Raw genomic sequence first — 12,290 nt, 5'->3', positions numbered from 1 at the left:
ATCCACCAATCAGGAGTTCTGTTTTTGACACGTCATCTAGGGTGTTTGTTGCTGGGCCTCGATTTTTTTCCAATGAAAGAATGTTAATTTGTTGGCCCAGTAAGCCCATCTCTATTGCGTTGTCTTCTTCTCATGCGTGATCTGAGAGACGAGAGTCACGACGTTTCCTTTTCTTTTTCTCCAGATCCCGTTTTGCTTTCTTTTTTCTCCAGATCCTGTTTTGCTCGATCAAATCGTGAGACCCTTTGCTTTACCTCCCTTCGTTTCCGTTTCACGATCTGATCAATCAATACGTTCCCCACTTCATTTCTCCATTTAATCTGATTTATGGATTCTCTCATCCTTTCGTTTTCTTAATTCATTTATAAAACTCTTATTCCGAGTTTTATTTCGATCAAACTTGATTATCGCGATGAGTTCGAACGGAAAATTGACATTGTCCGGTGATCTGATTTCGAAGAAACAAAGAGGCGTTGGGGCTGACTCCTTTCCCGGAACGAACAAGTCCATCGGCAAACACGGTGGCTCTTCGGGCCTCTCGATCGGCGTTCCCCATTCAAAAAAATCCAAAGGCGATGCGTCTGTCTCTTCCCCCGGTCTGAACAAACCCAACGGCGTGACGGGTGGCTCTTCCGGTGTCCCCACCGGCGTATCTAACTCGAAGAAACCTAATGGTAAGAAGACCCGTGTATTTCGTTATCTTATTATAATATCTGAGGCTTTGTGCTTTCTCAGACAATGATAACGATCATACATATTATGCAGGTCCGATAGTTGAAAGGGCGAAGACAGTTGTATCCTCCGGCGTTAGGGGCAAAGCCGCTGTCTCCTCTGATGTTAGGGGTAAAGCTATTGTCTCCGCCAACGTTAGGGAAGTGATGTTCTTCAAAGATGTGCAATTCGGTCCTCATGAAGGCGAGGTGAGGTTTCGATTGATCCACTTTTGGGAAGCTCGAAATGTTCTGACGAAGCTTCTTTTCGGTCTCGAGATGCTACTCATCGACGAAGAGGTATAAACCGAGATATTTTTTATGATATAAGTTAATAAATTGTTTAAACTACAAGCTAAGATATCATTTTAGCTTCAAACTTATCTGTCTATTCCAAGTTGATATTTTTTAGAATCAAATATATATTGATGCACTTTTTTTTTAAGAATGAATGTTCGTGCTTGATAGTTTAATCACGTAAGCTAATTCTTTTTACTGTCTCGCTTGTGTGATTTGCTCTACGTTTTTAGATCGTTATTTATATCAACAGAAACGTTTTTGAACTTACTGAATTCATATTGCATGTTGAGTATCTTTAATATTTTTGTTCACCTTTCAAATAATTCGTGACTTTCTTTTCTAAAATAACTCTTTCATGTTGTTAACAGGGCACTGTTATACAGGGCTTCATCCCATCTGCAAGGATTGAAACCTACTTGCCACACATGATGGCGGGTGGCATTTACAGACTCAATAATTTTTTCGGGTCTAGAAATAAAACTCTGTACCGAGTAGCTGAGCCAGGTGTCGTTATCACCTTCTCATCAGCATCCGCTCTCTCTGTTCTGGAGAACAGTCCGGTCTGTTTCCCTGATGACCGTTTTCGGTTCCATGGATATGAAGAATTCGATGCTGCCTGCGACTTGAAAGGAGATCTCTATGGTAAGTTCTCACAATCATTCCAACTCATCATCATCTGTATATGATGAGGTTAGTTTCTTTTTAGGTTTGTCCAATCTTATATATATAGGTTTCATTGCTGCGAATATAGTATATAAAGTATTGACTTTGCATGATGTCTTTTGTAGATTATGTTGGCCACATCAAGCTTGTGAATGGGCAGGTTCTCAATGACAGTCTCGTGCTAGATGAATCTGAGATAGCTTCAACTCGCCGCGTTTTGCTTCATGTTCAAACACATGAGTAAGCTAATACATATCTTCTTCCATTTTCATATATTTTTTCCCTTACCACGCGTGTTTTGGATGTTGTAGAGGCCCCGTTATGAAGCTATACCTGTGGGACAAAGCTGCTTTCGATTTCAGTGAAAAATTTAAAGCATCTGGAGGAACTGCAAAAGTTATTTTAGTCACCACGCTAAACCCGAAACGTTTTGGAGGTTTGTATATTATTTTTTTTATTGTTAAAGAAAATACATAGGATGGTAGTGATTCTTATCTGTGCAGTCTAGCTTTGATGAATAGAACTGCAGCCGATTGGATTTGTAGTTTAACAGCTTTGAGCGTTTGTAAAGTCTGTGTAGCATTAGGTGTTGAGTAACTCGATAGGTTCTGGGTATCATAAATTATAGATGTGCATAGTCTTCAACTTAATTTATTAAGATTTTTGATCTGTATTACATCATTTGAACTGGTATAGGTGCCCTATCTCTATCTTCCATGGCCTCAACACGAGTATTCATGGACAGTGATGTCCAAGCAACCCGAGATTATCTCACTTGGTAAGCATAATGTTTAACATATATTCATTGTTTTCCAGTATGGTATTTATGCTTTGACATTGTCTCAGGTTGGTCTCAAACTCAGATGTCGCCAACAGAGTTGATGCAGACGTTGTCACTAAGACTGAGACAGTGACCATAGGCGAACTCTTTTCTTATATGAAGCAAGCAGCTGCCAAGGTAGTTTATTACCAATGGTTAACACATTAATATGATAGTCTCTGTTTCTCACTTAATTTTAAAACTTTTTTGCAGGTTGCTTGGTTTGAGTGCATAGCAACCGTTGCTGATGTTGTGCACGGTTTAAGCTGGTATTACATAGGCTGCGGTGTGTGCCACACTAAGGCAACCAAAGGGCCTACCACCCTTATGTGTAAGAAGTGTGGGAAGAGTGATATTGTTGGTGTTCCACAGTAAGTGAACCAAATTTGCCTATACTCATTCTTTTAAAGGATTCATTATTAATCTGCTCACGGCACAGGTTTCTGGCCAAGATCTCTGTGTACGATAAGAGTGACCAGGCGTTTTTTTTTCTCCTTGGTGATGCTGGTCACGAGTTGACTGGAAAGAAAGCTTCTGAATTGGTTGAAAGCTATTTTGAGGTAATTACAAACCGCCATCTTTATTCTTTTTTAACTGTATTCTTTCAATATAGTTAGAAATGTGTAGTGACAATTGTTTGAATGTATGTTAGGCCAATGAGAGTGTAAGAGATGATTACATAGTTCCAGTGCCTCAAGCTCATAGTTCCAGTGCCTCAAGCTGTGTCTGATACCATAGGACAGACTCGCAAGTTCATTGTGAAGGTCTCAACTCACAATTTGACTGGCAAGACCCAATCTTTGACTGTGACAAAGATGCTCCCTTCAGACGATCCAGAACTTGAAGGCGAGCTGGATGAAGATGCGATTATCCCAGTCGCCCAGAAAACTTTGGATGATGGAGGTGCTGAGGATGATCCTTCCATGGACTCTAAGGGCGAAAAGGTGAAAAGAGCTGCTGAAAATGATGAAGCAGATGATCCTAAACGAGCCAAATGTGGCTAAGATGTTTTAAGTGGTGGTGCTTATGGTTACTAGACGTTTATGCGTTTTTCCTTTTCAATTTCAAACTTCATATTTGCAACAATTGAATGTCTTTCTTGAAAACTCTTTTTGGTTAACTTATGTTATTGCTTTCTTTTTAAGTTTGATTTTGCTATATTTGTTTCGATACTCATCTTACAAAACATAAAATGTTTGATATATACTATATCTGAACATGCACCAAAGCCCTACAAAGGGCTAATACCATATCAACAAGTTAATGAACTAAAGCTCATGATCATAATTTAAATTTTAAATTTTAAATTTCTTGCTAATCAAAATCTGTACGATAGGTTTTAAATTGAGGCGTCTTTCACATGCTGTTCTGTTCCTCTAATAATGTTCTTTTCATTGACTTAACCCAACTAATTTTGATTTAATATAACACCAACTACAGTAAATGATCTATTTATTAAAACTGCCTAAATACAAAAAAAAAAAAATATACACTGTAAATTCAAGTTCAAACACAATATTTTATGTAGTCATTCAATTTAATAATACTCTTTTTTTTCCAACATAATAATACTCTTTACATACACAATATAATATACAAATATCTGTTTTCCTAATTCTAAAACATATTATGGACATGGGCTGACCCATTTACAAATCACAACAATATAAACCATAATAATCCAACACTCAGCTAAATCTCTGGCCAGACCCAATATAAAATGTTGATCGATTCAAATTTATATAAATAAACATAACAATGATACTTAATTGTAATAGTTTGGTAATACATTTAATATTATTTGATAATCTCATTTTTTTTTGTAATATTTTTATATTTTAATTTATTGTGTTCATTGCAAAGTTTGATTTTCATTATAAAAATTAATGTAATGATAGGTACGAAATTGCATTAACCATAACTGCTATATTCTAAAAAAGAAGACTAATTCTATACTTTAATACCAAGATTATTTTCTGAAATTTCATTTTTATGAAATCGCTATGAATATAAAAAAATATTTCGTTTGAAGTTTTGTGAATATTTTCTTTAACATACATTTTAATTGTTTAATATAAAAGGGAAAATAAAAAAACAGATAAACTTAAATTTTGTTAGTTTTGGAGATACATTTCCTTGAATCCAAACAAAAACATTAGAAGTTATTATTATTAAAATCGACTATCCACACACTTTTCCGCGCATCGCGCGGAGAAAGAATCTAGTAATAACTTAAAAAGAGTAAAATATCGGAAACTAATTGTTAGAAATATTGAGTGATTTATTGTTAAAATATCGTCAAATATTTTTGAAAAAAAACACTTAAATTTTATTTGTTATTCTTGTATCTTCTTAGCTTAAAATAAGATCGAAACAACTTTTAAAGAAAGTGAATTCGTACGCGATTCAATCATTATCCAAGTTTGTAATTTACACCCATTCGGGTTGTTAACCCAAAATTAACCAAAAGAAATTCTAGTATCCATCAGATTTATATAATTTTGGTAATAACTTGAATAGGTTTGGTATCATTGATAGAATATAAACTTTTAGTTTTGGTTTGGATTTCGTTTTTAATATTCGATTGTATCAAAAATAGTTGAAATATTTTAATTACTTGAAAAGTACAAGTAATATTCACCCTAATATATTTGAGTAAAAAGTTGTAATTTGGATTACTATCAAATTATTATAACTAATATTTTAAATATATTTTGAATATTTTTGAGAACTGTATTTGAGTTTGAATTCAGTTTTTGTATAATAAACATTAGATATCAGTTTGAATATCGAGATTTTATTAATAAAGCAACAATTATCTTATAAATTATGTTATAAAAAAAATTATAATTGTATATATGCAAAATAAAATTATTCTGAAGAGAGGAACAGAAGAAGAGTAACATCAGGGCCGGCTTAGATAGGGGGCGAGCGGTGCGACCGTCCCGGGTCAATCCGTTGTCCCCCTATTTCTTAATAGATAAGGATCCGATTTTTTTAAAAAAAAATACATGTATTTTTATATTAAAAATAAGAAAAAGGGCCCAAAAATTTTTTTATATGAAAGTATTTTTTTTATTTTCATAAATTTATTTTTAAAAATACTTCTGGTATTTTGAAAAAAAACATATATCTATCAGATTTTTTAAAGAACAATAATGGTTTGGAAATTAATTTTTTTTTTCCGGGTCATGACACTATTGAACCGGCCATGAGTAACATAGCTACTTAGGCTGATAAAATTAGGTTGATAAACTACTTAGACACAAAGGAATTGTCCTCAGTAACATCAGACACAAAGGAAGTATCCTAAGTAAAGCTACTTAGACACAAAGTAAGTGTCCTAAGTAACATCAGCTACTTAGCCTGATAAAAAAAACTGTAGATATGCAATATAAAATTAGGTTTTAGCAATCTGTGTCCTAAGTAAGTATCCACAAAACCTAAGTTTTGTACAAAAGAAACAAAGCACGTTGAAAAATGAGAACCAACACTTAAAAAAAAAAAAATCAGCTACTACTCTTTACATCGATCTCACTCCTATAACCTCTCCACAAAAACAGCATCAAGAACCATCTCCAAAGTCTTGACGCATCAGAGAATTGAGACCTTTCCAGTAACCAAACCCTATACATGCTACAATGATCTAGGTGACATTGCATCTTGAGCTGAACAATGAGAGAGATTTGACTGCTTCTTACTCAGTTTCGACCTTAGATGTCTGATTTTCGCATCAACTCTAGCCGTAAACCCGATCTTGGTCTTCTCTCGTGCCTTTGTACGCTCTCTGGTCCACAATCTAGCATCCTCCACATCTCTCTTGTAGTACTTGATCTCTTGTATGATATGATGATCCATTGGATTCAAGAACCTCTGGTAAGCTATGTGAGTAACGTAAGGAATAACTGCAGTTACCGTGACCAGCAAAGTAGCCATCCAGTAGATAGGCGCAGGAGCAAGAATCTCATCAAGAATCCTGTAAACGTTTCCAGAGAGGCTTGATGGCATCATCCCATAGAGTGCTACAAAGAGATACCAGAAAGCGATGCTTCCCCATATCAAAACGTGTTGGATCCAAGTGAAGTGGGACATGGTTAGTGCTATTTGAACATTGACTGCCCATATAATGCAAGTGAACATGGTTGTGCCAACAGCGTCCATGTCAGCTGTTTGCCCACCTGCTCTGAAAGATTGAGAGTAAATGATTCCTATGTTGAGGAAGAATATGACAAGCGATGAGTAGACGCCGTTGCACATCCATCCAAGGATTCTTGACCAATCAAAGAAGAGGTTCTTTGTTCCTTGTTGGTATAAAGCTGGGAACTACACAAGCACAAGCAAGAAAAGGTCATCAGCAGAGATTCAACTTCTTGAAGGGTGATTATTAAAGCTTACTTGTAAGCAGATCTCGGAGGAAACATCTTGTTCAAAGACTCCAAGGGCAATCACTGGCAATGAGGTAAGGACAACATTGAAGAGCAACAAGTAGTAGTCATTGTACACTGACTGTCCGGAAAAGCCGGTGAAAGCCTCAAAGTAGAAGAGAGTGAGACCAAATGCTATGTTCTTGTAGAAGAAGTAGCATATCTGGATGTAGAAACAACACAATGTTAGAAACAAAACTACAAATAAAAAGGTAATCAAAACCCCCACAAGAGCTACTTATTACCATTTGAGCTATTCTTTTGTAGCACCAGTGTCCATGGACGACAAGTAACCGTTCCAAAAACCGAAACTGCGCAATCGAAAAGTCACTAGCCATAACAGCCTGCATGCCTTCAACTCCACTAATCCCTACACCAATGTCAGCTTCTTGAATCATCCCAACATCATTTGCACCATCACCTATCGCCAATGTGGTTTTGCCAGTTCCCTCTTTAACCAGCCTTGTTACCAAAGCCTTTTGCTTGGGAGACACGCGGCAGCAAATGACTGATGCACAATCAACTGCCAAAGCCAAGAACTGATACTTCATATCATCCTCCAATGTATAAGTTAGAGTTTTCCCATCTATAATCAAAGCAAACGCAGCATGTGGATCCTTCTCTAGCTTCACCATTTGCACAGCTTTAGTGAGTTGGTTCAAAATGTTCTCTTTCACAGCCTGACACATCAAACATTACATATACAAAGTTAGCTTCAAAACTGTAGCTGAAGGGACTTGTCATTGAATGTTTTAGTATACCCTCTTGGAATCTTGAGATCCTCCATCTTGATTTATTGATGTTATGCAGATCTGTCTCATGCCTTGCCTAAGTAAACTACATGCAAATCTGCAGTTCATAAAAAGGTAATTTGTTAATAACATATATCATTTCTAGTTTTATGTTCAAGATAAATGAGAGATTTTACCCAATGTTGATGGCTGTTTCCATTTTGTCCCCAGTTAAAACCCATAACTTGAGCCCAGCTTGAGCAAGTTTATCTATACACTGAGGAACCTACATCCAAATGAAAGAAACTGAGTTTAGATATGCAAGATAAGACATGACCTTAGTGTGTCTGTTTAATAATACATACCCCTTTCTGGAGTTTGTCTTCCACAGCAGTAGCACCTATAAGGATAAGATCTTTTTCAATCATATCAGCTCCTGTCTCAAGCAACTCATCTCTATCAGAACCTATTGAAGTTTTGGCCTTTTGAAACTCAGAGTTCCAAGCTGAATATTCTTCCTCATCAAGCTTTCTGTAAGCAAGTGCAAGTGTACGTAGCCCAGCTTCTCCATATTCAGTTAAATGCTTAGTGGTCGGTCCCAAGTATGTCTTCCCATTCTTAGCCAACCGTTCAAAGATGATGCTGCAAAATACAGGAAACAAAAAAAACTTATGTAACACATGTCTTGTTAGATGCTGTAAGTTGTTTGGTTTGGATGCTAACTAACCTGTCAGCTCCTTTGCATAGTAGAAGAAGCTGCCCTTCCTCATCCCTTACAACTACTGACATTCTCTTTCTTTTGCTTGTGAAGTCCAACAAGTTCAGAACCTTATACTCCCTGCATTGTGTATGCTACTTAGTAGAGAATTAAAGACTATAATCAAAAAAGCCTATCTTACTACACTCACCTTTCTACTATTTGCCCTGAAGAAGAGAACCTCTCACGGATAAACACACTAGACTGAGTTCTCTTACAGAACTCAAAACCAAACTCTCTAGCAGCAGCAAGAAAAGAAGCCTCATCAGGTGACTCTGCTTCATAAGTGTACTTACCAGTCTCCTCCTCCAGCTCAGGAATAGCTGTGTGGCAAATAGCTAACACGCGGAAGAACTGCAAGATATCATTTGGTTGTGACTCTCTCAACCAGTTTCCATTCATGAGTCTGTCATCCTCAAACCCAAATCCCTTTATAGGAACTCTAGGATTGTTATTATTACCACTTTCAATCTCAATCTCATGCGTGCAGCTGCTGTCCCAAGTGCCATACACTTTGGTCTGAGACTGAGGAGTATTAGCGCTTGATATCTCTCCATGCTCTTCAAGATCAACAGCCATCTGCTTAGCAGCAGCGAGCTCCACTTCACTAGAACGCACACCATAGGAAGTCCCAGCGATGGAGCATTTCAAGAAGTCCATCTGGTTACATGTCAACGTCCCCGTCTTGTCAGAGAGGATGGTATGAACCTGACCAAGCTCCTCGTTGAGATTCGACGTCCGTGCCTGCGCAGGGACGCCGCTCTCGTCATCGTACATGCGCAAGTCCTGGTTGATGAAACTCGCTTGCCAGACTTTGACAACCTCTATGGAGACGTAAAGAGAGATTGGAATCAAGTAACCGTAAAGCAATAGAGCGGTTATGAGATGAACAACACCAGCGTAGACAGGACTTATAGGGTTAGTTAGATCCTCAGGCGCGTCTGGTCTCAAGTACCACATCTTCGGCATGTGGAACTCTGTCTCCCAAGCAAAGCCTGATGAGCTGATGCAAGAGATCAAGATGAGTAAGACAAGAAGCGTGTAGATGATGTAGTCCATTGTTCTCTCGATTCTGCTTCTTTTAGAAGGTGACTTTGTTGAGTTCTGCATAACCTTAGTGTCGTGCCCTGTGAACACCACAACTCCGTAGATATAAGCTGTGTTCCTTAGCTTCGAGTCTCGTAACAGAATCTGACTCGGATCAAGAGGAAACGTTTGACGCTTATACTCAAGATTCCCAACGAACGTGTAGAGACTCGGGTTAGGATCTTCGCATCTTATCGTCCCATGAAGTTCTTGAAAGACTCTTCATCATCTAACGTCATCGTCACTTCCAAAGATCTCTTCACTTTCAAGTTAGTCTCACCGTCCAAGTTCATAGTCTCCACGTAGCAGATCCCATCCTCGTAGCTACTCGACAAGAGAAGCAGATCAGCAGGGAAGAACTCGTCCTTCTCCACTCTCACAACATCCCCAACGCTGACCTTCTTCCACTTCCTAGAACGAAATACACCATCAGTTTTATGAACACACGTCTTTCTAGCGTTGATCTTGACGTCCTGCATGAACCTACGCCAGTCTTCTAGAGCCTCTTTCATCATACTAAGTCCCACGACGAAGACCAAAGGGGCGATCATGCTCCATTTGTTGAAAGGGGAGAGAGGGAAGACGGAGAGGATGGCTGCTACCAAGAAGTAGAGGTTTGCAGCGCGGTGGAACTGCTCGTATAAGGACTTTGGGAAGAATGTTATGAGGTTGTATCTAGTGGTGGAGACGTAGTTGGAACGGTATCTCAGAGGCTTCTTCTTGTGCATGTGAGGCTGGTTGCAGAACACTGTACGGCTGAAGCCTGGACCGTGGAGCGGGTGTGGAGGGTCATCACCTTCGAGTGTACTTGGTTTAAGACATCCGAATGTATAGAGATGGCTTAGTCTCAGCTTTGATCGTATTCTACCTCGAGCCATTGTTACTCTTTTTTACTCAAGAGAACAAGATGATCTTTAAACAGGATCCAGTTCCTCAAGAATTATAGGTTACTGCTTCATGTTGGTTTTGAATTTACCCTGTGCATATATGAACAAAACCCATTATAAGATTTTTTCCAAAGTTTTGATATTTTTGGAAAAGGCAGAGAAAGTCTAAAAGGACACAAGCACCAAAGATAAAGCTATATACGGAATTAGCTCGAATTTCGTACATATATTTTTTGTGTAAAAATATTTATAAAATTTTACCTCTATAGGGAAAACAAATCAAAAGAATCTAAGTTCAACAACAAAAAAATATACTTTCTATGAAAGATGATGAATTTACAAAGCCCAGAGAGTAAAAAAAATTACCAAAGAAACAGAAGAGAAGAAAAAAAAAAAGAAATTATAAGAGTTTTTGAAATCTCAATTTGATTCTTAAATTCAGATAGATAAACTATTAAGCAGGAGAATGAAAGAACACGCAAAAAAAAATTGACAGCTGTAAAAAAAAGATTAGAGATAAAAGATCCATAAACTAGATGACAAGTCAAGCACAATGGAAAACCCAGAAACACAGAAAAAAATTTCAGACAGGTGGAGATTTGTAAGAGAAGTAGAGAATCAGAAGACAAACCCAAATGTAAGAAGCTTTGATTATTCGCCTAGAAATTGTCGGCAATGTTAGATCAAGAAGGATGAGCACAAAGCATACATATTTAAAAAAAAATGCAGCTTTCTCTCTCTATCAGTTTGCTGTCTTTTTCTTCTCTTTGTTTTCTCAGGAGACTTAGAAAAATTGAGCAAAAACAAAAATCGGAGAAAAATTTCACTCGGTTTTGGATTTTTTTTTCTATCAAAAGATAGCAAATCTGAACCAGTGCAGGTACTTTCGGGTCTGCTTCTTCTTCCTATGTATCTCTCTCTTCAACTATAATTTAATTAACTTTAATTTACAACTATTTTTAACATTTAGAATTAATTAAACAGCGTAATTGGTAGATACGTTACTATCAGTAATACGTATGCAATTACCCACAAGTAAGTTTTTCCTTAGCACAAAATAGTGATTGGTTATGGATGTTAAATTTGAAAAAAAAAATACTTGTGAGAGTTATGGATGTTAAGGAAAATAGTTAATATAAATCTGGGGAAAGATGTAAAGGTATTTATGAGCCAGCTGTAATTTATGGTAAGCAATAGTTTAAATAAAGCGCGTTTAAATGAGTTTTATGATTTTAAATATCATTTTTATTTAACTTGTATCTAGAAGGCGTAATTGGTGAAGTTGTTAATTATATCATGATTTTTTTAAGTAATTGATTATATTCCTTCCATTTATTAGTATTAAATATCAGAGTATTAAATAATGGACTCAGAAAATAAAATTTAAGTGAAACTCTAATTTACCATTCATTCTTCATTGTGTATCACATAAACCAAAAATATATAAAATATTATTTTAAAAAATACATATTCTAAATTAAGTGTTTTTATAAAAAGTTTGATATGAAAGAAAGATGTTTATCTTTTTTTTTGAACCAGAAAGATGTTTATCTAAATAGTAAAAATACCACTTTCCTATACGATATAAAAATACTTGTTTTGTCCCGACAAAAAAAGGTATATTGTTGTAGGTCTTTGATTTGATGAAAAAGAAAGGTATCTTGGGTTCAGAAAATTAGGAGAGATGGTGGTGACGTTGTCACACACAACCTTTTTCTCTTCTGCGACGAAACCAAACTTTCAGGTAGAGTCGTTGAACCAATCCGCTCCATATTTTGTTCGCTTTAAAATCAGATTTTTCCATAGAACCTATGTAATTTTGTTTTAATTCATAGAAAAAATCTTAATGTTATTAAAGTCTTAAATCTGGTTTATTACTTACTTTTTCGAGTAATTTCAAATTGTGATAACA

General features: G+C 36.5%; 2 protein-coding genes across 2 annotated transcripts; one reads left to right on the top strand and one right to left on the bottom strand.

The window, feature by feature from the left end:
• The first annotated feature begins 412 nt into the window (after positions 1-412).
• On the top strand, positions 413-3,497 carry LOC106363209. Its single transcript, XM_048752304.1, has 10 exons — positions 413-674; positions 766-1,010; positions 1,379-1,652; positions 1,799-1,913; positions 1,985-2,109; positions 2,370-2,451; positions 2,520-2,631; positions 2,707-2,864; positions 2,933-3,053; positions 3,183-3,497. The coding sequence occupies exons 1-10, from the start codon at positions 413-415 to the stop codon at positions 3,495-3,497; spliced, it is 1,809 nt and encodes a 602-aa protein (XP_048608261.1).
• A 2,367-nt stretch (positions 3,498-5,864) lies between these two features.
• Positions 5,865-11,283, bottom strand: LOC106381291 (probable phospholipid-transporting ATPase 5). Its single transcript, XM_048757363.1, is given in 10 exon segments — positions 5,865-6,816; positions 6,889-7,080; positions 7,163-7,597; positions 7,679-7,766; positions 7,846-7,934; positions 8,014-8,290; positions 8,376-8,486; positions 8,557-9,694; positions 9,697-10,468; positions 11,010-11,283. Coding segments are annotated over 9 exon segments (3,690 nt in total). The 5' UTR covers positions 10,370-10,468; positions 11,010-11,283; the 3' UTR covers positions 5,865-6,129.
• Between the last annotated feature and the right edge of the window lie 1,007 nt (positions 11,284-12,290).

This window comes from Brassica napus, chromosome A2 (assembly GCF_020379485.1).
Source record: "Brassica napus cultivar Da-Ae chromosome A2, Da-Ae, whole genome shotgun sequence".
NCBI lineage: Eukaryota > Viridiplantae > Streptophyta > Magnoliopsida > Brassicales > Brassicaceae > Brassica > Brassica napus.
Note: the sequence above shows the minus strand (reverse complement) of the source record. Positions and strands in the feature narration are given on the sequence as shown.